General features: G+C 38.5%; 1 protein-coding gene across 39 annotated transcripts in view; it reads right to left on the bottom strand.

Annotated features, from left to right (window-relative positions):
- The window catches only part of LOC122791684 (mucin-2-like), a 732,148-nt gene extending 707,047 nt beyond the window's left edge, over positions 1-25,101 (bottom strand). For 35 of the 39 annotated variants that reach the window (XM_044059534.1, XM_044059548.1, XM_044059539.1 and 32 more), the window contains exons 1-4: positions 23,438-23,541; positions 10,802-10,864; positions 8,420-8,482; positions 1,209-1,268 (exon numbers count right to left, since the gene is read on the bottom strand). In XM_044059534.1, coding sequence (XP_043915469.1) covers positions 1,209-1,268; positions 8,420-8,482; positions 10,802-10,864; positions 23,438-23,519 — 268 coding nt within the window. In that variant the 5' untranslated portion in view covers positions 23,520-23,541. Of the gene's footprint in view, positions 1-1,208; positions 1,269-8,419; positions 8,483-10,801; positions 10,865-23,437; positions 23,544-25,024 lie in introns of those variants that run through there. The other 4 variants (XM_044059549.1, XM_044059571.1, XM_044059575.1 and 1 more) reach the window with 4 other exon arrangements.
- Between the last annotated feature and the right edge of the window lie 1,661 nt (positions 25,102-26,762).

Here is a 26,762-nt window from a genome sequence, read left to right as displayed (position 1 = left end):
CCTTCCCTTTTTGGAATTTTGCTCTATCATTTAGTAGCTTCCTCCTTCTATTGTATATCTTGTTTATGGCTGGGGTCCACCAGACAGGACATCTGCCTTTGGAGGATTGGGTCTTGGTTTTATTTGGGACCGCATGATCTATGCATTCCTGAAGGTGTTCATAGAATGCGTTTATAAAGGATTCTGCAGTCTGGGCTGTATTTTCCACAGGCCCGGGGGCTTTGAAGGATTCCACCTCAGTTTTGAGGAGTGTGAAATTTGCTTTAGAGAAGTTTTTCACTGTGGTTTTCTGGGCAGGGGGTGGTGTCAGGATGTGAATGTGATGTAGTGGAAATCTCAGTGATAGCCAGTTGAAGAGTCAGAAAGGTTTCCTACAAGGAGGAAAATGGATAAGTTAATGTTTCCCACTCATGGTAAGCCTTTCTGAATCTCTGGACCTGTCTTATCCTCATGCCTTACCATATACCTAGATAGGTGATTATCAGGATAGAATCAATAACTTGTCATGTCATAATGCTCACATTACATACGCAACCCTTATAGGGTCATAGGTTTTTCAGTCTTATGACCTACTGGCCTAGAAGAAGCTTGATTGTTAGTACCACATGACAAACTCCCCTTGCATATATCAATTTTGTTTTTCAAACAAATCAGTGTCTCTTTAATTGATGGCAGGTGTGTACCCAAGAAGACTGAACGCTGTAATTAAATCAAAAGGTGCTTCAGCAAAGTATTAGTTTAAGGGTGTGCACACATAACAAATTATTAGTTTAAGGGTGTGTACACTTACACAACCAGCGTATTGCATGTTTTTTTATTTTTTATATTTTTCCTCAAATAGATTTAGTTGTTTTTCAATTGAATTGTACAGGTTATGGGTCACAAAAGTTTTGAAATGATTTATTGTGGTCTCATTTTTTATATCACAAAAACCTGTCATTTTAACAGGGGTGTGTAAACTATTTATATCCACTGTACGCATGTACAGAAATGCTGCTACTGCATATTTAGTCCTTTTCCTCAGTGGCTACAAAAATGTCTTCACATTGCAACTTAAATGTTCAGTGATCCCTGAATGTGACTGCTGACTTGGTATACGGATCTACAATGTTCACTGAAACTTCATGTTATTTACAAGTTATGAAAAAAGATGCAGAAGGAGATAAATTATCACATAAAGGATCGCTTCAGAAAATATATTTTCTTACTTGAAATGACCTGAAGCTGCTCAGTTTCAACCGTCTTCTCTGTTTTCATTCCTTTGATCTCTGTGTGCATGAACAGTGAAGCAAACACATTAGGAATGAAGCATTTAATTTTAAACAGAGACTTACTGGAAATACATTTCAATAAACAAAATCTTACTGAAGTCTATTACTGATAGCTAGAAAAGTTATTACAAAAATGAAAATCTGATTCAGTACTTCAAGGAATTTTTAGAATTAGCCTCTATTGTATGCAAAATTAAAAAAAAAACACACACAATAAGATTAAATACCGAAAATAAACAAAATGCTGAATTCTGCTGCTAGGCTAATTTAGAAATACTTATGACAGGTCTATATTAAAATCTCGAAGGCTGACAATATCGAATATGATATTGTCTACACGGAAATAATGAAAGTGCACTACATCGAGCATTTAAATGGAAATTTTCTGTAGGGGAGATTTCCATTTACTTCAATGTAGTGCATTCTCGGAGTTGGTATATTTAAGTAGGGGGTGTGGGGGGTGCAGGGGGACTTGCCCCCCTCCTACACACTATTTAGTTTTTTGCTGTTTTATTTAGTATTTTTTTTAGGTTTCGATGGTTTAAGACTTCGATCACTAAAGTTCGATCTTTAGGGATTTGAATTTTTAACCCTTCGAGATTATAATATAGACCCCTTATGACATATGAGGAAAGTAAAACAGTAAGGTTTTGTTTAGTGTGAATTTGATAACAAAATGTGTTGATGCTGTTAAACATTGTTTGTAACCTTAACATCTTCTGTTCTTTGCAACTATTGTACACATATTAAACTTAATAAAATAAAAAATAAAAATGTGGATGGCACAGTGGTGCAGAGGTCGCATTGTCACCTCACAGCAAGAGGTTCTCCAGTTCGATTCTCAGCTAGGGTTCCTTCTGTGCAAAGTCTGCATGTCCTCCCTGCATCCTTGTGGGTTTCCTCTGGGTGGTCCGGTTTCCACCCACATTACAAAGACATGTGTCTGGAGTGTTTCTCCCCAGGCCTCTGCTGAAAATTGGCTTTGTTCTAAGTCAGACTTTCCTGGTAAACAAATATTAAATAATTAAAATTAAATTAAGAAAGAAATGCACTAAAATTACACTAAATCCAGGGATGTGGTGAACTACTGTAAAAATATCACATCTTCGGTAGGTTGGCATAGTACAAGTTGTGTAGTTAATACAACACGGTATAACAGTTACTTTTTAAATGTAGAATTAGCTTCACTTCAGGAAAGAATTCATAATTTTGTGCATGTTAGCAGTCTTGTTTAGCAATGAGGCATATCAGTTTTGCCAGGACGTATATTATTATGAGTTAAGCAGATACAGTTTTGTGTGAAGGTGAATAACCATTGTAGGGTTTTGTATAAAATGATTCACATGGACTAATCTCCCACTAGGATGAATGCAGCATCACATGACCGAATGTTTATTGTTAAAGTGCAATTAAGTTCCGTAACTATGTGTAAAGATGACTTATGAATTTTAAAAACAGTAAGACGAAGATATATTTCCCTGGGAGCGCTACAGAATCCTGAAAGCCCAAAATCCTGAAGACCAAAATCCTGAGACCTAAATCCTGAAAGTTCAAAATACTGAAAACTCAAAATCCTGAAAATACACAGTATACCAACACTTACTATATTCCAGCACAAGTACATACAGAAACAAATAAAACACAAACCATATTACTCTTCTCAAAGTATCAGTGGGGGGGGCAAGCCCCCCTGCACCCCCATTGTGGGGGGCTGTGCCCCCCACACCCCCTGCTACTTAAATATATCAACTCCAAGATTGCACTTAGTGTACTGAAGTGCAATCTTGAAGATGATGCATTTAAGTAGCAGGGGGTGCAGGGGGGCTTGCCCCCTGCATATAGTTGAAGGGTAATATGTTTCTGTATGTACTTGCGCTGGAATATAGTGATTGTTGGTATCCTGTGTGTTTTCAGTATTTTGAACTTTCAGGATTTTGGTCTCAGGATTTTGGTCTTCAGGATTTTGGGCTTTCAGGATTCTGTAGCGCTCCCATTTCCCTAAGTCAAATCTAAGACAAGCAGTTAAACAGAGTGCTATGCAAAAGGAAAAATAATGACACAACCTAACAAAAATAGAAAAGGGATCACAGAAAAATTAAATGTATTAGTTGTAATATGCTGTTTTGTTAATTTTTATGCGAATTAGCAAAAGATAGGTCATTCAAAGATAAAGTGCATGTGGCCAAACATATGAGTGTAGGTGTGTGTGTGTGTGTGTGTGTGTGTGTGTGTGTGTGTGTGTGTGTGTGTGTGTGTGTGTGTGTGTGTGTGTGTGTGTGTGTGTGTGTGTGCGTGCGTGTATTTGTGTGTGGCAGTGCGCATTCACATGTTTGTGTGTGTATACTCTGCCATGACCCCTTTTAAGACACACTGAGTAAATCAAAACATCAGAACATACTACATCCAAGAAATACATTTCAAAGCAATAGACAAAATAGAAGTAAGATTGGTGCAAAGTAACAGTATAACCACCAATCACAAGACAAGCAGTATTACATTTCAGGCTAATGTCTTGAAAATAAATGCATTTTCTGGTCAAGGCCAGGAGGTTAATGTAAAATATATGCATATATTTAAGAAATATATTTAAAGAAAGAGTCACATGGCTTAATATGCAGGGAAAGTTTATTCTGAATGTCTAGGAGGTGCTGGATTTTAAAAATGTCCCTCCACCATGCTTCTTCTGGTGAAGATTTAAATGCTTCTTTTGAGTATTGCTGGAGATATTTGACATACAGAGACAAAGGAGGTCCAGGACAATCGAGTCTATAATGTTGTATCTTTCAGCTTTCAGGTTAGGGGTCACCACAGAGGAACTCTGGTCCACTAATGAATGGCAGTAGATTTTTACGTACTGAGTTGCCAGCCCTAACATATAACCTTCAACAAAGGTACGCCCATTCACGCATGTCTCCACACAGAAGACGCTTTAGCTGGGAATAGAACAGGACAACGTCTTACCGGGAGGCAACAACGCTACTAGAGCACCACCATTGAGTCTATAATGGTGCAGTAAAATCTCCCTCCAAAAGTCTGCACTACACAACAAAGGAAAAACACTTCCAGCCTTTATTCATAGCTCAGGGAATTTAAGCTTGTGATCTTTTTGGCTAGGAATCTTTGCAGCCTTTTTAATACTTTGATATGTTTTATGAGATACATACCAAAGGACACATTGTACTCAATAAATGGTCTAATCAATGGTGAGTCTAAGGGAGTGATTACCTCTTTAGACCTTGATGGTACTCATTTAGCTTGCCTAAATAAAAGGGTTTTCTACTACCTATTGTCACATGATGGTCAAACGAAAGGGAACTATCAACTCAGGTACATAGGTCTGTGACTACATTTTCATTCTTTGTGGTATGTTGTCTATACAGTAGGATGAGGGGAATGTTATCTACCAAAAGTGATACTACTACACATTCTAGCATTTAGATTTAGCTCAGTTTAGTACATCAGAAGTTCACTAAGGATACATTCTGGAGAGTTTGGGAGTCATAGGGTGACTTAACAACCGCCAGTTTGTACTCGTCTGCAAATGCTGTTAGTGGTCTTGGCTTTTTGGTCAGAAATTTGAAAAGTAAATAACAAAAAGGAAACGCCCCACTACTGGGCCCTGAGGGATACCGCTATTTAATTAATTAATGAATTAATTGATTAATTTGTTAACCGGGAGAAGTCCGACTGGGCTAGAAGCCCATTTTCAGTGGAGGCCTGGGAGGAAAGCTCCAGACTAAAACACTACAAATACAAATACTTGTCAGTTACAATATTTACATATAAAAAATTTAAAACACACAGAATTGTGTTACAATCTTAAGTAATGATCACAACAATTATGGTATAAGGACAATATAGCATCTTATTCAATTTAAAATGTTACATGTGGTGTATAGCAGATACAGTCTAGAAATTTTGCAAAGTCAACAGATAATGACTGTATTTACAATGGAGCCAAACATCCTTTGGAGAGGGGGAGAAGTAGGAACTATAACGAGATAGTAGTAATCTGAGAGAGGTAGTAGTAATGGGGTGCAGATTAAATAGATACGCCTAGAGGGGATGGGACAGGATAACAGTTAGCTAGGAGTGTGACAGGAGCAGAGCCAGTGATTAGCTAGGTAGTTATAGCCACTATCATCCTTTTTGATGAGGCCCCTGCAACTCCCTCTGTGTGAGTTCTATGTTTCAGCCAGTTTGCTATTCAGCTTACCTGATATGGCTTGATTTTTAGAACACTTAGCTGTTGTATGATGCCAGCATGTGGAATGGTGTTGAAGGCTTTGGCCTAGTGAAGCTATACCACGTGCACTGCATGCCCACCATCTATAGCCCCTGTAACCCTTTTGAAAAAGTTTTCACAATTAAATAAACAGGAGCTATCCATCAGAAAGGTAAACAAGTTGGGGTCAGTACTAATAACATTCGGGATATCGCAGATTATAAGGTCAGTTAACACATTCCATGGGTTTGCAGATGAGAGCTGTAAGGATGCTATGTCTTTAATTACCTGGGTTAGTTGTAAGGCCAACTTTAGGAAAGCCACTCATAGATTTAAAGGTTCATAGGAGGTTACTAGGCTAATGGCCCTAGTGCCTTTTATAAGCCTAGTCATGTTATATCTGTGTTTCCTAATTGACCTTGGTTAGATGGTTGTTATTCACAGAGCAAGTCTATGATCAACATCAACTGCCCCTGTCCATGAGGGACATAAGTACCATCCCCGAGGTGAATTTATGGTCTCCCACCCAATTTTCTAGGTTGCACTTGAATAGGGTTATTGAGGAGCTCTGCTTCATGTGACTTTGAAGTGTAATCCAGGGCAGCGACAATCTCCTGAAGATATATCTGTCTTTCAAGCATGTTCTGTTAATGTGACAGGCTAGGTAGAGATCCCTGGAGCAAGTGACTCTTGTCCCATTTGATTTGCAGATGTGTAGCATTTCCATTAAGGCAAGGTCAGAGACTGCTCTGTAGGCCAGGCACATATCACCTGTCAGCAGCCTGTAGGATGCAGAGTACAGTGACAGGGCTTTCAGTCTTTCCATGTAGGTTATGTTTTATAGGCCCTGAATTTTCCTGGTGAGAAACCTCTGTGGTCTCTCCAGCTGCGGCAGGTGTCTGGTGAGGTACACGGAAAAGGAAGAGCTGTACTCTATTAGTGGTCTGATGAGAGTTGAGTGCAGTGGAGTTATAACATCCTAGTCTTCGATGCGATGCCCTTACTTATGAGCTGTACAATATAGAAGGCTTTCCTTACAAATGTGGACACATGGTGATCAAAGTTTAGATTGCTATCAACCTGTGTTCCCAAATCTCGCACCACTGGGTTTGATCTTAGGGGGTGCTGTCAATGTAATTTGCAGGCACTTCTTCTTTGCCAAAAGAAATAATAATGTACTTTTTCGGATTTAGTTTTACTCCGTGGCTTTGGCACCAATCATTTGTCTGTGTTAGCCCCTTTTGTAATATGTTAACATCATCTGGGGACTTAATGATTACACCCAGTTACAATCATGAGCAAACTTGGTAAGCCACAGCTACCTACTTTTACATGGATTTCCAAGAAATAGATTCCAAACAGTAGAGGGTCCAGCACAGATCTTTGTGGTACACCACTGATAACTGGTCTACTGGTATAGGTGGAATTCCCAACTTTGACAGTAAGCATTCTATCAGTGAGCCAGTTGGCTACCCGTCTAGTGATGTATGGGTTAATCCTCACCTGGGAGAGTTTCTCAATGATACCTGAGTGGGGAATAGTGTCAAAAGCCTCGACTAAGTCAAGATAGGCAGTATGTACTGTTTTGCCTTCATTCAGGGCTTTGGTGACATTCTTGAAGACATCCACCAGGTTCAATAAGCATGATCTACTCTTAAAGCCAAACTGGGTCAGGTCAGGAGTTTGAAGGTCACTTATGTCCTTATTGGTAAGGTCCATGATGGTTCTTTCCATGGCCTTGCAGATAAGACTGGTTAGGCGTATGGGTCTATATTTCCCAGTGTTAGTTGATGGACGCCTTTTGTGCAAGGGAATTACTGTTGCTGTTCTTCAGTCTACTGGAACAAAGCCAGTGCTTAAGCTGAGGTTAAAGAGAGTGCCAAGTGGTTCTGCTAGGTCTTGTTTTAGATTGTTTAGTAAATAGCTTGGGATGTTATCTGGTCCCATAGAGGCAGTGTTTTTGGTCTTGGGAGCATGGATATGACCTGTTCTTTGGAGATACTAGGTAGAGGACTGGTGCCAGATATGCTTTGGGGTATGGCTAGTGGGGACAGGAGGTGAAGTTTGCTCCTAACCTGTCCGTTAGCAGGTTGGCAATTTCCTCACATTCAGTATGAGAAGTACCATCCACTATGAGTTCTGCACATAGTTGGGCATTCCCTTGTAGATTTCAGATGTAGCTAAAGAATGCCTTCTGATTATCTTTTCCTAGGATACTAATTTATCTTTGTATGTAGCTTTAGATGACTTTACAAGATATCTGATTTGCTTTTTCAAGCTGTGGAGGGTATTCTTCTACTGTTGAGTGACGTCCCTCTTCTTAGACATCAGTTCTTCTTCCTTTTGTTATACAACGTATTTATACTTGAGGTCCACCAGGGTGGCCTGTTTTTTCTGGATGACCTGGTTTTGATCTGGTCAGGTACAGCTGAGTCCTACGTGGCATCTGTGTACTTCTCTGCAAAGGAATCATTGTTGGCCCAAATACACTGAACACTATGAAAGAGGTAACACAGAGAACAGATATGTGGGGTAGGCAGGTTTATGATTTTATATGCAACAGGATTCAAACTGATATAGGTGCAGTGACTGAAGGCCTGCAAAGAGTTTTGTACCAGCATGGTGAGTTCAGAAAGGGTACTTACGAGTAAAATTAGTTTTCCTACAGGCCAGAGGAGGACAGAGGTTTAGATTAAATGTTTTGCATCATAATAACTGCAACCATCTCTTCATAACAAGTATGTCCAGTGTTCTTATTTCCTTGTTATTTAAATTCTGTCATTAAATGCTATACTTATTTTTCAAGTAATTCAAAGGCACTTTAAAATCTATTAATCATAGCTGAAAAATTGGTGGTTCAATCAAATCACAGTTTATAATCCCCTTACAAAAGGAAATGTAGTTAACATGGGTAATAACGTACCAGGTATCATTGCATTGTTTCCCTGCGATGACTTGACATTACTCATTTTCATACTCTGCATTTCTGAAAGAAAAGAGATGATACAAACTTTAAGTGTGGCTTTACAATGGTTTCAAACATTATGATAATGACCACAGTCATACATGTCAACTCATAAAATAAAACTACAAGAAGGAAACATAAGCAACAGACACTGCTTTTGTCTGATAGGTATTCAGGATGCAACAGATTAATTTGTAATAGTGTAACTTTTAATAAATTTGTATGTTTAATGTTGTTTAAAATCATATTACAGCTATGTAAGATTTGTTTTACTTAGTTTGACTGACAAAAATCAGCTACTGTCATCTAAAGGATCAAACCTGGGTCCCTTAAGAATTTGGTCCTGAGCTGGTGGATCCCCTGTTACAGCTCTTTAACATTGCATTGGCCAATGCAAACATACCTGATGACCAGAGGACCCTTTGAATAGTGTCCTTGTACAGGGGTGAAATCTGAAAAAATACCAAACACTACCAAAGTTTTAGCTCAAACGCTATGGAATGGAATGCTATGGAGATGTCTCTAATGGTCACGGTTTCACAGAAAACAAAGATCAGTAAGACAACAGCCAACATGGAGTGGTTAAACTTGACTTAGTAACAGCAGAACATCACAGAGAAGTAGCAGCAAATATTGTTTAATTGCATTTCACCAGCATAATTGACTTAGTCCTGAACAAGTAGCTAATAGGAAAACTGAAGATGTTGGGCAAAGAGCTGAGAATGAGGAAGTGGAATGCTGCGTTGTTGGAAGGTATAGAATACAGGCTGTGCTGAGAAATGTGAAATCCGAAATAAGGAATGCGACCAGCTCAGTCCTGGATCCAGAACTCTTCAGTATGTTTATGCCAGACATAGTTATGGGAAGTAGGAAGAGGATCATCCTCTTTACTAACAAAACAGAGGCAGATTCAGTGCTGGAAGTGTCTGAAAATAGTCTAAGGAAGGATTTGGAAAGGATAGCCAAGTGGGCTGAAAGGTATCAGCTAAGGTTAACTGCAAGCAAATGCAAATCACTACACTTGGCCTACAACATTACTGAGGTGTATCACCTGAAGAAGTGAAACTGTTGACTAGAGAGAAGGAATTGGATGTCGGGTAATTATCACACCTGGGTTAGTCTACTAGGAGAAGGAGAGGTTAATGGCAGAAGCAAATTGAATGCAGGGGTGTATCCCTGGAGGATAGACTCCAAAAACAAAGACATAAGGCTTCTGCTGTACAGAGTAATGCTCAGGTCACACCTTGAGTGACATGCAAAACCCCAGGATCTACAAAGAGAGAGAGAAAGAAACATCAGATCACTGAAATGAGTCCACAGGAAAGCCTAAAGAATGGTGGGAAGGATGCAGGAGAAAGAGTATAGAGGCAGTGTTTTTGGTCTTGGGAGCATGGATATGACCTGTTCTTTGGAGATATTAGGTAGAGGACTGGTGCCAGATATGCTTTGGGGTATGGCTGGTGGGGACAGGAGGTGAAGTTTGCTCCTAACCTGTCAGTTAGCAGGTTGGAAATTTCCTCACATTCAGTATGAGAAGTACCATCCACTATAAGTTCTGCACATAGTTGGGCATTCCCTTGTAGATTTCAGATGTAGCTAAAGAATGCCTTATGATTATCTTTACCTAGGGATACTAATTTATCTTTGTATGTAGCTTTAGAGGACTTTACAAGATATCTGATTTGCTTTTTCAAGCTGTGGAGGGTATTCTTCTACTGTTGAGTGACTTCCCTCTTCTTAGACATCAGTTCTTCTTCCTTTTGTTATACAACGTATTTATACTTGAGGTCCACCAGGGTGGCCTGTTTTTTCTGGATGACCTGGTTTTGATCTGGTCAGGTACAGCTGAGTCCTACGTGGCATCTGTGTACTTCTCTGCAAAGGAATCATTGTTGGCACAAATACACTGAACACTATGAAAGAGGTAATACAGAGAACAGATATGTGGGGTAGGCAGGTTTATGATTTTATATGCAACAGGATTCAAACTGATATAGGTGCAGTGACTGAAGGCCTGCAAAGAGTTTTGTACCAGCATGGTGAGTTCAGAAAGGGTACTTACAAGTAAAATTAGTTTTCCTACAGGTCAGAGGAGGACAGAGGTTTAGATTAAATGTTTTGCATCATAATAACTGCAACCATCTCTTCATAACAAGTATGTCCAGTGTTCTTATTTCCTTGTTATTTAAATTCTGTCATTAAATGCTATACTTATTTTTCAAGTAATTCAAAGGCACTTTAAAATCTATTAATCATAGCTGAAAAATTGGTGGTTCAATCAAATCGCAGTTTATAAGCCCCTTACAAAAGGAAATGTAGTTAACATGGGTAATAACGTACCAGGTAGCATTGCATTGTTTCCCTGCGATGACTTGACATTACTCATTTTCATACTCTGCATTTCTGAAAGAAAAGAGATGATACAAACTTTTAGTGTGGCTTTACAATGGTTTCAAACATTATGATAATGACCACAGTCATACATGTCAACTCATAAAACAAAACTACAAGAAGGAAACATAAGAAACAGACACTGCTTTTGTCTGATAGGTATTCAGGATGCAACAGATTAATTTGTAATAATGTAACTTTTAATAAATTTGTATGTTTAGTGTTGTTTAAAATCATATTACAGCTATGTAAGATTTGTTTTACTTAGTTTGACTGACAAAAATCAGCTACTGTCATCTAAAGGATCAAACCTGGGTCCCTTAAGAATTTGGTCCTGAGCTGGTGGATCCCCTGTTACAGCTCTTTAACATTGCATTGGCCAATGCAAACATACCTGAGGACCAGAAGACCCTTTGAATAGTGTCCTTGTACAGGGGTGAAATTTGAAAAAATACCAAACACTACCAGAGTTTTAGCTCAAACACTGTGGAATGGAATGCTATGGAGATGTCTCTAATGGCCACTGTTTCACAGAAAACCAAGATCAGTAAGACAACAGCCAACATGGAGTGGTTAAACTTGACTTAGTAACAGCAGAACATCACAGAGAAGTAGCAGCAAATATTGTTTAATTTTATTTCACCAGCATAATTGACTTAGTCCTGAACAAGTAGCTAATAGGAAAACTGAAGATGTTGGGCGAAGAGCTGAGAATGAGGAAGTGGAATTCTGCATTGTTGGAAGGTATAGAATACAAGCTGTGCTGAGAAATGTGAAATCCGAAATAAGGAATGCGACCAGCTCAGTCCTGGATCCAGAACTCTTCAGTATGTTTATGCCAGACATAGTTATGGGAAGTAGGAAGAGGATCATCCTCTTTACTAACAAAACAGAGGCAGATTCAGTGCTGGAAGTGTCTGAAAATAGTCTAAGGAAGGATTTGGAAAGGATAGCCAAGTGGGCTGAAAGGTATCAGCTAAGGTTAACTGCAAGCAAATGCAAATCACTACACTTGGCCTACAACATTACTGAGGTGCATCACCTGAAGAAGTGAAACTGTTGACTAGAGAGAAGGTATTGGATGTCGGGTAATTATCACACCTGGGTTAGTCTACTAGGAGAAGGAGAGGTTAATGGCAGAAGCAAATTGACTGCAGGGGTGTATCCCTGGAGGACAGACTCCAAAAACAAAGACATAAGGCTTCTGCTGTACAGAGTAATGCTCAGGTCACACCTTGAGTGACATGCAAAACCCCAGGATCTACAAAGAGAGAGAGAAAGAAACATCAGACCACTGGAATGAGTCCACAGGAAAGCCTACAGAATGGTGGGAAGGATGCAGGAGAAAAAGTATACCTTATAGGCTGGAGCAGTTGGGGTTCTTCTCACTACACATCATAATAGGCAAGGGAGACATGATAAGGAAACACAATGTCATGACGTGAAAGAGTTACCCTAAGCAGAAAAAAGTGTGGAGGTGGGGCACAGTAGGGACAAATAATCCCAGGATTGTAAATATACGTTTTTATGCAGGGGACTCTGGACTCAAGGAATGGACTACCAAAATGGCCTTACAAAAGGAGTTTATGCATGTATTCAAGAGGTCACTGATGAATACTGAGGGAGAAGGATAGAAGGATGAATGACAGGCAGAATATTTATGCCTTTAAAAGAGCAGACCGGATGGGCTAGTTATCAAGAAAATGTAATGATATATACTACAATGCAGATTACCATGCTATAACCAGTTTCACGTCTATAATATATGTTAGCTCACACACTGCCGAAATGCACATCATGACATGGAAACTCATTCCAGTTCTTTTTACTCCTTTCTGTACTGGCACTGGAAAAGTCCTACCTAAGACCCAACTTGACCCACCAATGACCTAAATTAACATATAGCATTACTATACCTTTGGAGAAATGACTTAGAAGTCTGCAGCTTATACATTTCTGTGCCATGTTCTACTGACAGCATTCATGGCCAAGATAGTGTTAGAAATTCATTCAGAAGAAATTCAAAATAATGAGTCATTTATATTAATTACATGTTTTTGTCTATTGAAACTTTACATCTCTCAGAATTGGCTAAACAGAAAAAATAAGAAATGGGAAAAAATTTACTGCTATGTCACTTAAACATTTAAAATCTTAAAAATTGTTGCTAAACCTAATTCCAATTTCAAAGGAACAACACAAGTAAAAACTGGCAAACATTAATACAAAATCTTTCTTAGTAATATACAATCTTAAGGGAAATACTATCTCAAGGTCTGGATAAATCCTTAGGCAACAACTATATCCCAGTTTCTTTTTCTACACTATTAAACAAAACTACTTTAAATATGTATGAAATATGAAATATGTTCCTTTTAAAACTAAAACAAGGCAAATCTTGGCATTTAAAGTAGCAGTCCTATCTTAAATGTATTATTAAGGTATAAACACGGGGAAGTTACATAAACCCTTTTTATTACAATTTTAAAAGTTTTTATGTGTGTACATATGGGTCTACTTCAAAACATTGAAATCTCATACTATTGAAACTCAAAACACTGAGACCATAACATCGAAAACCCAAAACACTGAAAACCCAAAACAATGAAAACTCAGAACACTGAAAGTTTGCATCATAAGATTGAAAACTACAACGTACATGTAAATAACATCCCCTCCACCTATAACAACGCCAAACTAACAAACACACTTTTTACTACATTTCTGCAGCGGGGAAAGCCCCCATGCACCCACCATGTGGGGGGCCCTGCCCCCTACACTCCCCGTAAATTAAATATACCAACTCCAAGATCACACTACAGTACCAACAAGCTAATTTCCTAACCTCACTGTATCATGATCACCATACAGAATGTAAACATAACGTCTAAATCACTTACCTGTATGGCCTAAAAACACATACAGATTGGCAAAATAAACACTTTTCCTCCTACTCACTTCTCCTGGTACTTCTCAGAACACTAACTTACCTTCCATGAAAGCAACACGTCCATGTTTACATTCTGTATGGGGATCATGTTACAGTGGGGTTAGGAAATTAACTTTTTTTTCCACTGTAGTGTGATCTAGGAGTTGGTATATTTAATTTACGGGGGATGTGGGGGGTGCAGGGGGGCTTGCCCCCTTGCAGAAATGTAGTAAAAAGTGTGTTTGTTAGTTTGTTGTTGTTATAGGTGGGGGGATGGTATTTACATGTGTGTTGTAGTTTTCAATCTTATGATGCACACTTTTAGTGTTGTGAGTTTTCGTTGTTTTGGGTTTTCGATGTTATGGTCTCAGTGTTTTGAATTTCAATGTTATGAGATTTCAGTGTTTTGTGTGAAGTAGACCTGTACATATATATATATATATATATATATATATATATATATATATATATATATATAGCTTTTGCAGGGAGTGTTTGCTTTTATTAGTGTAGGTACGGATGTTCCTTTTGTACTATACATTTGTACTGTTGCCTCACAGCAAGAGGTTCTCCTGTTCCATTCTCGGCTGGAGTGCCTTCTGTGTGGAATCTGCATGTCCTCCCCACGGTTGAGTGGCCTCTGAAAGACATGCATGAATGGGCATACCTTCGCTGAAGGTTGGGCATTGGGCTGGCAACTCAGCACCATAAAAATCTACTGCCAATCATTAGCGGACCAGAGTTCCGCTGTGGCGACCCCTAACCGGGAAAAGCCAAAAAGACAAACAACAACAACTGTTACAGAAGATGTGCTGTGCTCTTGTGAATGTTACACTTGTTTTGCTCATTGCAAAATTAACAATAAGTTGTATTTACAAAAAAAACACAGTGTTGATATTTTAAGGAGGACTCCATACAATATATTTGATTTTTAACAATTTAGCCATACTTTTTAATTGGTTCTACTATGGATCACTGAACTACAAAACTGTGAGTATCATGAACACTGAAAAAAATCCTGGAACAGAAAATGGCAAAGACATTAACTTCAAGTGATCTTTTAAGGGGGTGGGCTAAACCCTCTGCACACCCCAAACTTATATATATAGAAACATAGCAACTGCACGGTTATACCAACTCAGAGATAAATAAGGGAAGCATTGCACAAGGCACACTTAGAAATCGCAATAATTTCCTATAGAAAATATCAACCAAACTAATGTTTCTTTACATCTTTTGCTTCAGGCAACTGACATTCAAGGAACCTTACCTCAATCAACTGTCAAGAAACCGTTTTTTACTTTCTTGATGAGTCCATGTTTAGGCAATTCCCAAAACATTATATATTCATTCATTAAAGAATTATTAGATTAGCTGTCTGGAAATATTACTACTTAATCTCTGATGGATCTCCAAGCAGAGTATTTTCAACACAGAGGTTTATAAGTACTTGTCTATCATTACTGCCTGAAAAGGCTTCAGAGATTATGACCAAAGAAAATGGCCAGCTGTGCTTGTCTGACCTCCCTACGTGTCACTCTCTCTGTCCTTCTCTCTTTTTCACTTGCATTAGGCTATTTTAAATGATAATGACTCCTCTGCTATTATAACTCTAATTATTTCATTTATTGACCACAAATATATTGCAGCAACTGTCTTCTTGCCTGTCTATTATATGCATATCTGTCATTATTTGCATGAATTCTGTTCATTGTGTGGCACTTTTGTATTTCTTTTAAAGTTAATTTTTTTCTAAATTAGTTTTCAAATCAATCTAATGTAATAATGTACAATCACTGTACAAAGATATTTTTGTCTCTGCCTATAATCTGGGTTATGGTTCACATGGTTCCTAAGTCCAGTCCACTTACCTACCTATCAAATAAACTAATAAATACATAGATACACAAATACACACTTTTTAACTCTGCACACTTTGTGACATTTGTTATGTTGCAAAATGTTATCTCTCTGTTATTTACTGTGTACTTTGTGTTATCCAGTGCAGCCTGACAATGTCTTAAAAAGGTGTCTGGACCAGTTCACCTAGTAGGTAAACAAACAAATAAAATAAAACTTAATAAATGAGTGATAGATGGTGAATTACAGTAGTAAAAGTTGAAAAGATCGAGCTAGGTTTATTTTTATGTTAATATTTGCATTTAGTGGTGATATCTTTATAAATAAAACAATGGATATGACTGAAATACACGATTTAGTGGATAAGTTCTTAAAACAAACTCAAGTTTTAAAAATAAACGAATAGTAGCTGTTGGGCTGCGTCCTACATGAACTCCAAGAAGAGCTAAACCCAAACATAAAACTACTGTTCAATCTCAGCCTTACTACAGGATATGTACCCAAAGAGTGGCGTACAGCAACAGTAGTCCCTCTCCACAAAGGTGGTTGCTCAACGGATCCTGGAAACTATCGCCCCATAAGCCTGACTAGCTTGGTCTGCAAAGCTATGGAAAGGATCATCATGGACCTCATAAATAAAGATATTGGGGACCTACAGACACTGGATCCTACCCAGTTCAGCTTTGTTAAGGGCAGATCCTGTCTCTTAAACCTGGTCGATTTCTTTGAAACAGTCACCAAGGCCATTGACGAGGGGAAGGTGGTCTACACAGCCTACCTGGACCTCGCAAAAGCCTTCGATACAATGCCCCACTCGGGCATTACAGATAAGCTCACCAGCTTAAATATAAACCCCTATGTCACTAGATGGGTTGCAAACTGGCTCAAGGACAGAACCCACATGGTTAGAATTGCTGGAGCCATGTCAGACTCCAATCCAGTTACAAGTGGCGTCCCACAAGGCTCAGTCCTGGGACCTCTCTTGTTCGGTATATATTTCTTGGCGGTACAGGCCAACACGGAAGAATTGTGGCTGACCAAGTTCGCAGATGACTGCAAGCTGGGCACCATAATCGACTCTCCAGCCGACACAAGCATCCTCCAAAAGGGCCTCATAGAAACAGACAACTGGTGTCAGAGCCATGGCCTCATACTAAACGCCAAAAAGTGTATAGTCATCCCCTTTGGCAAAAACAAAGTGCCTACAAATTACCACATAGGTGGTAATCCATTAAGTACAGAAGAAGTAATTAGGGACCTGGGGACCCAAGTTGATAGCAATTTCTCATTTGACAACCACATGGCCAAAATGGTTAGAAAAACATTTTATATAGCCCATCTAATCATGAAGGGATTCACATCTAGATCAGGGGAGGTCATCGTGCCTCTTTACTCATCCCTCATCAGGCCCATAATTGAGTACAATGCCCCTTTTGGAATGTACCTTACCAGACACCTGCAGCAACTGGAAAGACCCCAAAAGTACCTCACCAAGAGGATCAAAGGGCTCAAACAGATGCCATATGCTGCCTGGTTAAAGAAACTCCAGCTCTACTCAGTGGCATACCGCCTGCTCAGAGGCGATCTGTGCCTGACATATAAAGCCATGTCCAACCCAGAATTAATGGACATGCTGCACCTCAGAAAATCCAAATCCCATCGAGCCACGTGCTCGAGAGACTTGAATCTCAGCACTGAAATAAATAGGACATGCTGGAGGAACAGATTCATAACCCAGAGGCTCCCTTCACTCTGGAATAAAATCCCAGTCCAGGTTAGGCAGAGTCCCTCATTGACTCTCTTCAAGAGGAATCTTGATGAGTGGATGGGAGATCGTAGGTTTACTCCGGGTATCACTTCTGTGTTACTGTTAGAGAGAGGCACAGTATACTAACCCCTAAAAAGGGCATAGCAAAATTAATTTAAAATGGGTGGCGAAAGCCAAACACACTCTGGCTAGGCTTATAAATGCCCTAGGGCAGATAGCCTAGTATGAACCTATGAACCTATGAACCTATAAAGTGAACCTCACTGACATTGTTTCAGTGTATTATTGTTGTCTAAAACAGCTTTGGAGTTAAGATCAAGGAACACTGCCAATGCCTTAAGCACACAGTCAGTGCTGAGAGATCTGGGCACACAGGTTGACAGCAACCTTAACTTCGATCATCATGTCTCCACAGTGGTAAGAAGGGCATTTTATAGTGCTCATCTCATAAGTAAGGGTGTTGTCTCCAGAAAAAAAAGAGGTTATAACCCCCCTGTACTCTTCCCTCATCAGACCAATAACAGAGTACAATGTTCCCTATGGTAAGTTCCTTTACAACCACTTGCAGCAAGTGGAGAGGCCACAAAGGTCCCTTACAAAGAAAATTCAGGGTCTTCAAGATCTGTCTTATGTGAACAAACTGAAATCATTGTCACTTTACTCTGTGCCATACAGACTGCTTAGAGGCAACCTGTGCTTTGCAGCTAGAGCAATCTCTGACCCAGCTTTAATGGAAATGCTGCACATTTGCAAATCAAATGGCACACGGGTCGCTTGCTCAAGAACCTTAACCTGGTATGTGACATCAACAGAACTTGCTGGAGAGACAGATTTGTCTCACAGATGTTCCCCCACTTTTGGAACAAGCTTCCTATTCATGTTAAACAAAGCCTCTCATTGGCCCTATTTAAGCGTAATTTGGATAATTGGATGGATAACCGGAAATTTACCCCAGAGTTTCCACCTGTGTCCCTCTTGGACAGGGAAAATAGGTGCTGATTTTAGTATCTGCTTGAACCAGACTCCCTTGAGAGCACAGGTTGAACTTGGTTAGGCTTGTAAGGGCCCTGAAGCCATTAGCTTAGTAACCTCATATGATCCTATGAATATGGGAAGTCATCTATCCCAGGGATCTACCACTATTAACAATACGCCCATGACAGTTCTCCTATTTGTTATGGATCTGGTAACTTATGAGGTCAGTGTGACCTAAGTTTTGACCAAACTGTATCCATTGTTGTAAGAAGCTCCTTCTATATTGCACAGTTTATAAACAAAGGTATTGCATCTAGATCTAGGGATGCTATTGCCCCCTTTACTCAGCTCTCGTTAGGCCAGTCATTAAATATAATATGCCTTTAGCAGGCATCTGTCCAGACACTTGCAACAACTTGAGCACTCACAGAGATACCTTACTAGAAGGAAACGAGGCCTAAACAAAATATCTTCCATGGTCTGACTCAAAGCCCTGTCACTATACCAGTTATCCTACAGACAGTTAAGGATTGACCTGTGTCTGGCATACAAGACATGCTCTGACCCATTACTGATGGATTTACTGCACATTGGCAAGTCAAATGGCATCATAAATACTCAGTTTAGGGATATAAGCCCCTTCTACAACATCAGCAGAACAGTCTGGAAGGACAGGTATATCTCTCAGAGGATACCACCGCTCTGTGACAGCCACCCTGTCCACATAAAACAATATCCATCACTGTCCATATTCAAGCACAACTTGGATCTATGGATGGGAAACAGCCTGCAGCAGTGGCCACTGAACTACTAATGGACAGGGCTGTTCTTAAATCCTATATCCCATGCACATGTCCCCTCAAAATTTCTATGGTATGATCCCAGTTATTTTCCTTAAGGGTAATATATCATTATCAACCATGGGATGGGTAAGGTCAATCTATAACCAAATGGGGTAGGTCAATCTATAACCAAATGGGATAGGTCAATCTATAACCAAATGGGACAGGTCAATTTGAGGACAAAAAGGTAAACAACTGACTAGGCTTAAAGTGGTCCTCAAGGGCAGCTACCTAGTACTTACCTATAAAACCATGAGCCTATGGACACAGCATTACTTAAGGTCATCCTTACAGTTAAGGTCATGAGTGGAAGAGTTAGAAAGGATTAATTAAGGCACTTCATTTCATCAAAGTACAAAACTTATAATCAAATGGTACACAAGAAATAATTTAGCAGCCACTGCCTTGTACTGGAAATATTCACTGCCACATTAATCTCCAAAACAGGAAATTTGACATTTTTAAAACAGAATTCAGAATGAAAAAATAAAGCATTCATAGACAGATAGCCAAAAGGCCTGAAATATCAAACTACTTATATTTTCATCAGCTGTAAATTTCAAGCAATGGACACTTTTAGCTGGTGCTGATATATGTCAGCGTTTGTGATCGTACCATTTGTCATATTAGCATTAAAGCAGAGGATTTCTTTTTTTTTTCACTGACTTACTGATACATGAGATCTTAACTCAAAAACTGGTTTAGACCAGAATTGAATACAGAGGCGATGTCAGTGAGTTTTACTGGTGCTACTGTTTGTGCAACTGAGAAGGAACAGCATTAACTCTCATGTTCTTGGACTTGAGAAAAAAAACATTTATAGCACAACATCACAATGCCTTATAAAGGTTTTATAAGCTGATGATCTTTTCTTATAATATACGTTATAGTTCTCAGAGTATGTCAGTGGTATAGTAAACAGAATTAAATATATAAAGTAAATTCTGATCTACATCAAGTACGACATGGGGCACCTCAGTGAACAGTGCTGGGTGCAGCAATGTCCAACATTTGGATAAATAAGGTTGCCAAGGCATATCATACCTCAAAAAGTTAACTTTGCACTGGTAAAATGGTCTTGACACTTGAGACTTAATCTTACTTTCTGAACGTGCTTACTCCAAGGAGAATTACAGTGAGTACCACAATCATCAAATGACCGTGGACTTACTATATGGTTAAGTAAATTTACATCATATCCATTAACCATACTTATTTTATTTATTTATTTTATCTTTTTTATATTTGTTTACTGGGAAAGTCCGACTGGACAAATATTCCTTTTTCATCGGAGGCCCGGGGAGAAATGCTCCACCAATAATAACAATGTTAACAACTGCATTACCTTACATTTAACAGGACATTTCACAAACAATTAACAGTTATACAATCATAAGAATAGCAGTACAGTATTTATTAGATAAAATGCATACAAATTTAGTATTAGTTTTCTTAGGTCAAGTATACAATTTGTTATAAGTCAGACATTTGTGGAAAGAAATTGCTTGGTTGAATACTATATTTATTTATAGACCACGTTTAATGCAAGCAGATAAAGTGGTTCAGAACATATATAAGTAACGTCAAGTAAAACAGTTAAAGATTAAATTATCTTAGCCAATAAAAAAGTGATAGTTTCTTTACTAATAAGCAAAATGTAATATAACGCTATACTCATGCTTTGGTACAAGAAATTAAGTATTTTATACAATGCATTACAATATACTACTGTAATGTATTGAAACAAATCATTATTTAGAACATGTTTATGCTTTATATAAAAAAATCTGCTCCTTACTTTGACATGTAGACTAAATTTAAGATGTCCTTCAATATGTTATAAAATGACAGACTATCACAAAGGGATGTAAACATATTTTCATGCTGTTGTAGAGTGAAGAAACAATGCAAGCCAAGCAAAAAATGTGAGGCTCCAAATTCTTACTCAAAAATACTACAAACTGTGATATGATTTACTTGTATTTATAATGAAACATTGCCTTGTACATTATGAATTTAGAAAATGCAAACTCAAAAATCAGCCTTTGGTGAGGTGCTAAAGAAAGATGTAAGCAAGTGCTACTGAATGTTAATTACGTCCATCGCATGTGTGTACAATGTATCTGAAACATGGAAAATGTATCTGACTATATGTTTTATTAGCCACTATGATAGAAGTATGCAACAAGTGAATGAAAATGAAAGCAGTGAGCTACCCCCCCACAGTGAATCTGCATGATAGAAGTATGCAACAAGTGAATGAAAATGAAAGCAGTGAGCTACCCCCCCACAGTGAATCTGCATGATAGACGTATGCAACAAGTGAATGAAAATGAAAGCAGTGAGCTACCCCCCTACACACAGTGAATCTGCATGATAGAAGTATGCAACAAGTGAATGAAAATGAAAGCAGTGAGCTACCCCCCCACAGTGAATCTGCATGATAGAAGTATGCAACAAGTGAATGAAAATGAAAGCAGTGAGCTACCCCCCCCACAGTGAATCTGCATGATAGAAATATGCAACAAGTGAATGAAAATGAAAGCAGTGAGCTACCCCCCCCTACACACAGTGAATCTGCATGATAGAAATATGCAACAAGTGAATGAAAATGAAAGCAGTGAGCTACCCCCCCTACACAGTGAATCTGCATGATAGAAGTATGTAACAAGTGAATGAAAATGAAAGCAGTGAGCTACCCCCCTACACACAGTGAATCTGCATGATAGAAGTATGCAACAAGTGAATGAAAATGAAAGCAGTGAGCTACCCCCCCTACACACAGTGAATCTGCATGATAGAAGTATGCAACAAGTGAATGAAAATGAAAGCAGTGAGCTACCCCCCCCTACACACAGTGAATCTGCATTGCTACATCTCATCTTGAATTCTATGTAGTAAGCATTTGGCAGTGGATTTGGCAGTAGACTGCAGTAACGACCAGCTTTCATCCCTGATTAAATTTAGCACAGCTGTTGTTCTACAAGCAGCACTCGTAAATAATATAAGAATACTACAGTAACTTAAACCAACATGCAGTCATACAACAGACTAAGACAGAACACTACAGTAACTTAAACCAACATGCAGTCATACAATAGACTAAGGCAGAATACTACAGTAACTTAAACCAACATGCAGTCATACCATAGACTAAGGCAGAATACTACAGTAACTTAAACTAAAATGCAGTCATACAACAGACTAAGGCAAAATACTACAGTAACTTAAACCAACATGCAGTCATACAACAGACTAAGGCAGAATACTACAGTAACTTAAACCAACATGCAGTCATACAACAGACTAAGGCAGAATACTACAGTAACTTAAACCAACATGCAGTCATACAACAGACTAAGGCAGAATACTACAGTAACTTAAACCAACATGCAGTCATACAACAGACTAAGGCAGAATACTACAGTAACTTAAACCAACATGCAGACATACAATAGACTAAGGCAGAATACTACAGTAACTTAAACCAACATGCAGTCATACAACAGACTAAGCAGAATACTACAGTAACTTAAACCAACATGTAGTCATACAACAGACTAAGACAGTACACTAGAGTAACTTAAACCAACATGTAGTCATACAACAGACTAAGGCAGAATACTGCAGTAACTTAAAAAAATGGAGTCATACAACAGACTAAGGCAGAATACTACAGCAACTTAAACCAACATGCAGTCATACAACAGACCGAGGCAGAATACTACAGTAACTTAAACCAACATGTAGTCATACAACAGACTAAGGCAGAATACACAACAGACTAAGGCAGAATACTACAGTAACTTAAACCAACATGCAGTCATACAACAGACTAAGGCAGAATACTACAGTAACTTAAACCAACATGCATTCATACAACAGACTAAGGCAGAATACTACAGTAGCTTAAACCAACATGCAGCCATACAAGAGACTAAGGCAGAACACTAGAGTAATTTAAAACCAATATGCAGACATACAACAGACTAAGGCAGACTACACTGTGAGACTTTTGTGTTTTTGCTAATCTATAATTCAGAATGTGCTGACACAGACCACCAGCATAAGTTTTTTTTCTGAATGACACTGGCTAACAGTAACAACAGTAAAGGTGATGACTCTGAAGTAGAACCCCTGCACTTCATGAGACTTTTCTCCTGAATTTTGCCCAGTCTGATTAATGTTAGATCAAAGCATGATTTAATTACCTCCATTCCCAGTGCCGCAATGAGGAAGTGTCCAGAGAAAGAGATACAGCAACACCCGTTCTTGTGCTCCCAATGTACCCATGGTTGGGTAGCTATGTGTCACAAGCTTCAGCATCAGGGCATTCAGAATGCTTGTGCTTTATATTAAAAAAATTGGCCGCTGGCCCAAAATCCATCACAGTACCCCTAAAAAGGAATAATTTTCTTCTGGGTTTGGTGACTGAAAATATAAACAGAACATTTGTGAATGACAACAGTAAGTTGGGACACACATTAGACAAATATGTTTAAAAGGAGGGGCCTTTAGTTATGATTGCATGACTCACAGAATGCGAATCATCAGAGCTATACTATTTTGCTGAAAACAGTTTCCCTGAAATGTTTACAGTACTACATCTGTTTGCATCTTGTTATAAAACATCTGATGTGTTGTTTTCCTTTGGTAAATTGAAAAGTATATATTAAACTACTTTTTTCCCTTTATTTACAATACCTAAGCAGGCACAGATCAGATTTTAATTTTCTAGCACTTTCTTAGACTTAAGCAAACGTTGATCATCTCCTGAACATGCAGATCATTTGTGGTATTTCATAGTCTGCATTTTCTAATGTGCCAGTCATGCTCATGTCCTAAAGAAAAGTTATAATGAAAAGATAAATTAGCTGTCAGCTTTCTCAGCTAAAGTTCAGTGATCTAGGGCTACTTGATTTAAATAGACAGCATATGACACCTCTGCATCATACCTCTCAACCTCTTAGTGCAAGAAATCAGACTAAGCCTGACAAAATGGGGGACAAAGGCTCAAAAATAGTGACAGATTTTAAATACTGCTCTTAGAAACTTAGAAAGTTGCTAGAGTAACAGGGTTTTTGTTAACATACATTTTCTGAAGGATTTAAAGTCTGAAACACAAATGTATGTCATTATTTATTAAGTTCAGTTCTCAGATCATCCTAGTGATTTGCCAGAAAACCACAAATTTTATGAGGAACAGACAAAGAATACAAGGCAAAAATCTGGATAGTTGAGAGATATGCTCTGCATTTTTATAACTTGCATGAGATATGGGTAATATACAATACTGCAAAATAAAAATAGTTCCTCGTAACAAGCAGGAGCATTTTATGATGTGCTGTTGCACCAAATATGACATGGAGCATTTATATAAAAATTAAGGCATTATACTGGTTAAGTTATCATCTGTCAATCTTCCCCAGGAATGACCACCACACATTAGGATATGATGAACAAACCAAAATTTATAAAGGCTCAGAGCTTGTTTCTAAGCACTAAGTTCTCTGAAACTTGAGTTCATATCCCACAGAGATGACAAGTGTATCAGCTGATTAAATCCAGGCTACAGCAGGATCGAGGGCTTAAATTCCAACTAGAAATCTCATCAATTCCTATTCACCCTTCTCGTATATAAAAACTTTTATAAATATGGGCCAGATTCAATAAAGCCTACACTAAGTGTGAGTCAGTAAAGGTGATGACTCTGAAGTAGAACCCCTGCACTTCATGAGACTTTTCTCCTGAATTCTGCCCAATCTGATTAATGTCAGATCAAAGCATGATTTAATTACCTCCATTCCCAGTGCCGCAATGTGGAAGTGTCCAAAGGAAGAGATACAGCAACACCCGTTCTTGTGCTCCCAATGTACCCATGTGTATTCAAGAACATTCTTATCAGATTTTTTGCTTTCTAGTCACTCAGAAAGATTACACTAAGTGTACATGTAGTCTATACTTTGTAGTAATCTTTATTAATCCCTGTCAATATTTAAAGCTCCAAGACTATCAGTAGAAAAACTAAAATTTGGAGGAAGAAGGTGTGAGTTATGTCTGTGTTATCTGTTCACTCAGAATGGTGTACACTTACTGTACACTTACTGTAGCCATAATTGAATCCCAGGGATGGACTCCCTCATCAAAAAATGTAAAGTTATCTAATCCTGCCCATTGATCTTACTTCTGTCAAGAAGGCTTTAACTTAATCCTGATTCAGAACTCACTACATCAGTTAGTTTCTTAGCCTTTACTTCACTACAAACAAAGCACATAATCCTCTATTATACTCACTTTTTGCCCATAACCTTTCATGCATATCTCATAGTTTTTTACCAGGTTTCCATTTTGACCTCTTTCCCAACAGTAAGACACTGAACGTCTTAATATTGGTAAGTACTAAGTAGCCGTTTATTACTTCACAGAATTTTTTCTTTTCTTGTGTCATGTTTATCATTTAACATGAAACTAAAGATTATTTTTCTACATCACATCTATTATCATATTTTAACTCTCAAAATAACTTTCAGTACTCACAGTCAGTGAGCACATCTCATTTTAGTATCCCCTACGTATCTAATAACACGAAGCACCCTTTAACCTTCACACGTGTAGGTCACTTCAAATTTAATGGCTCCACTCATCTTTATAAGTATTCTCTTTGTCTGCACAAGTATAGTACAGCACAAAAAATACAGCAGTTTAATATAAACATCTTCCTTAAATGATTCTCACTTTACTCTTTGCTCACACCTGTCTCTTGGCCTATAGTTATAGTGAACAAGATTATCTGTTATCTTTGACAGGAGGAACTTTCCTCAACCAAATGTCACACAATAGAAATGTCGTACTTCTGCAAACATACCCGACATATTCTCTTACAACGGTTTTCCTAAATTTACCTAAATTCTGGATTGCTGAAGTACTTATTTTATCAGGTAGCATTCATAACAGTCCAGGCCTTTCATACACCATTCTAGAAAACAATAAGGTCAACAGCCCACAGGGTTTTCCTAACTGGATTATTTTTTCAACTGCTTTGAGTACAGATTCTTCTGAGTAAAACTATAGCCTCCATTCCCCAATCTGTATCCCTTCCTCAAGAAAACCAGACGTCTGCTTTGTGGCCTTCTTACTCTCCTTCCTTTTTAGGAATCCTTTTTCTGCTGACATCAATAAAGTAAGAAAAGGTCTATAGTCCCATAAAGTGCTTTTTACTGGTCATCACGCTCCCATTGTGCCATAAAAACAGCTGTAAGTCAACCTCATCATTCTGGTTCTCTGGTTTTGTCTTCACAGAACAATATTCAGCTCAAGCAAAACCAAAATTGTGATCACTGGTATTCAACAAACTATCCCTCCACCTACAGGTACACACACGTGTACACACACACACACACACACACACACACACACACACACACACACACACACACACACACACACACACACACACACACACACACACACGCACACGCACATGCACACACACACACACACACACACACACACACACACACACACACACACACACAC

The sequence above is a fragment of the Protopterus annectens genome, chromosome 17.part0, assembly GCF_019279795.1.
Source record: "Protopterus annectens isolate FY-2018-M chromosome 17.part0, PAN1.0, whole genome shotgun sequence".
Taxonomy (NCBI): Eukaryota; Metazoa; Chordata; order Ceratodontiformes; family Protopteridae; genus Protopterus; species Protopterus annectens.
Note: the sequence above shows the minus strand (reverse complement) of the source record. Positions and strands in the feature narration are given on the sequence as shown.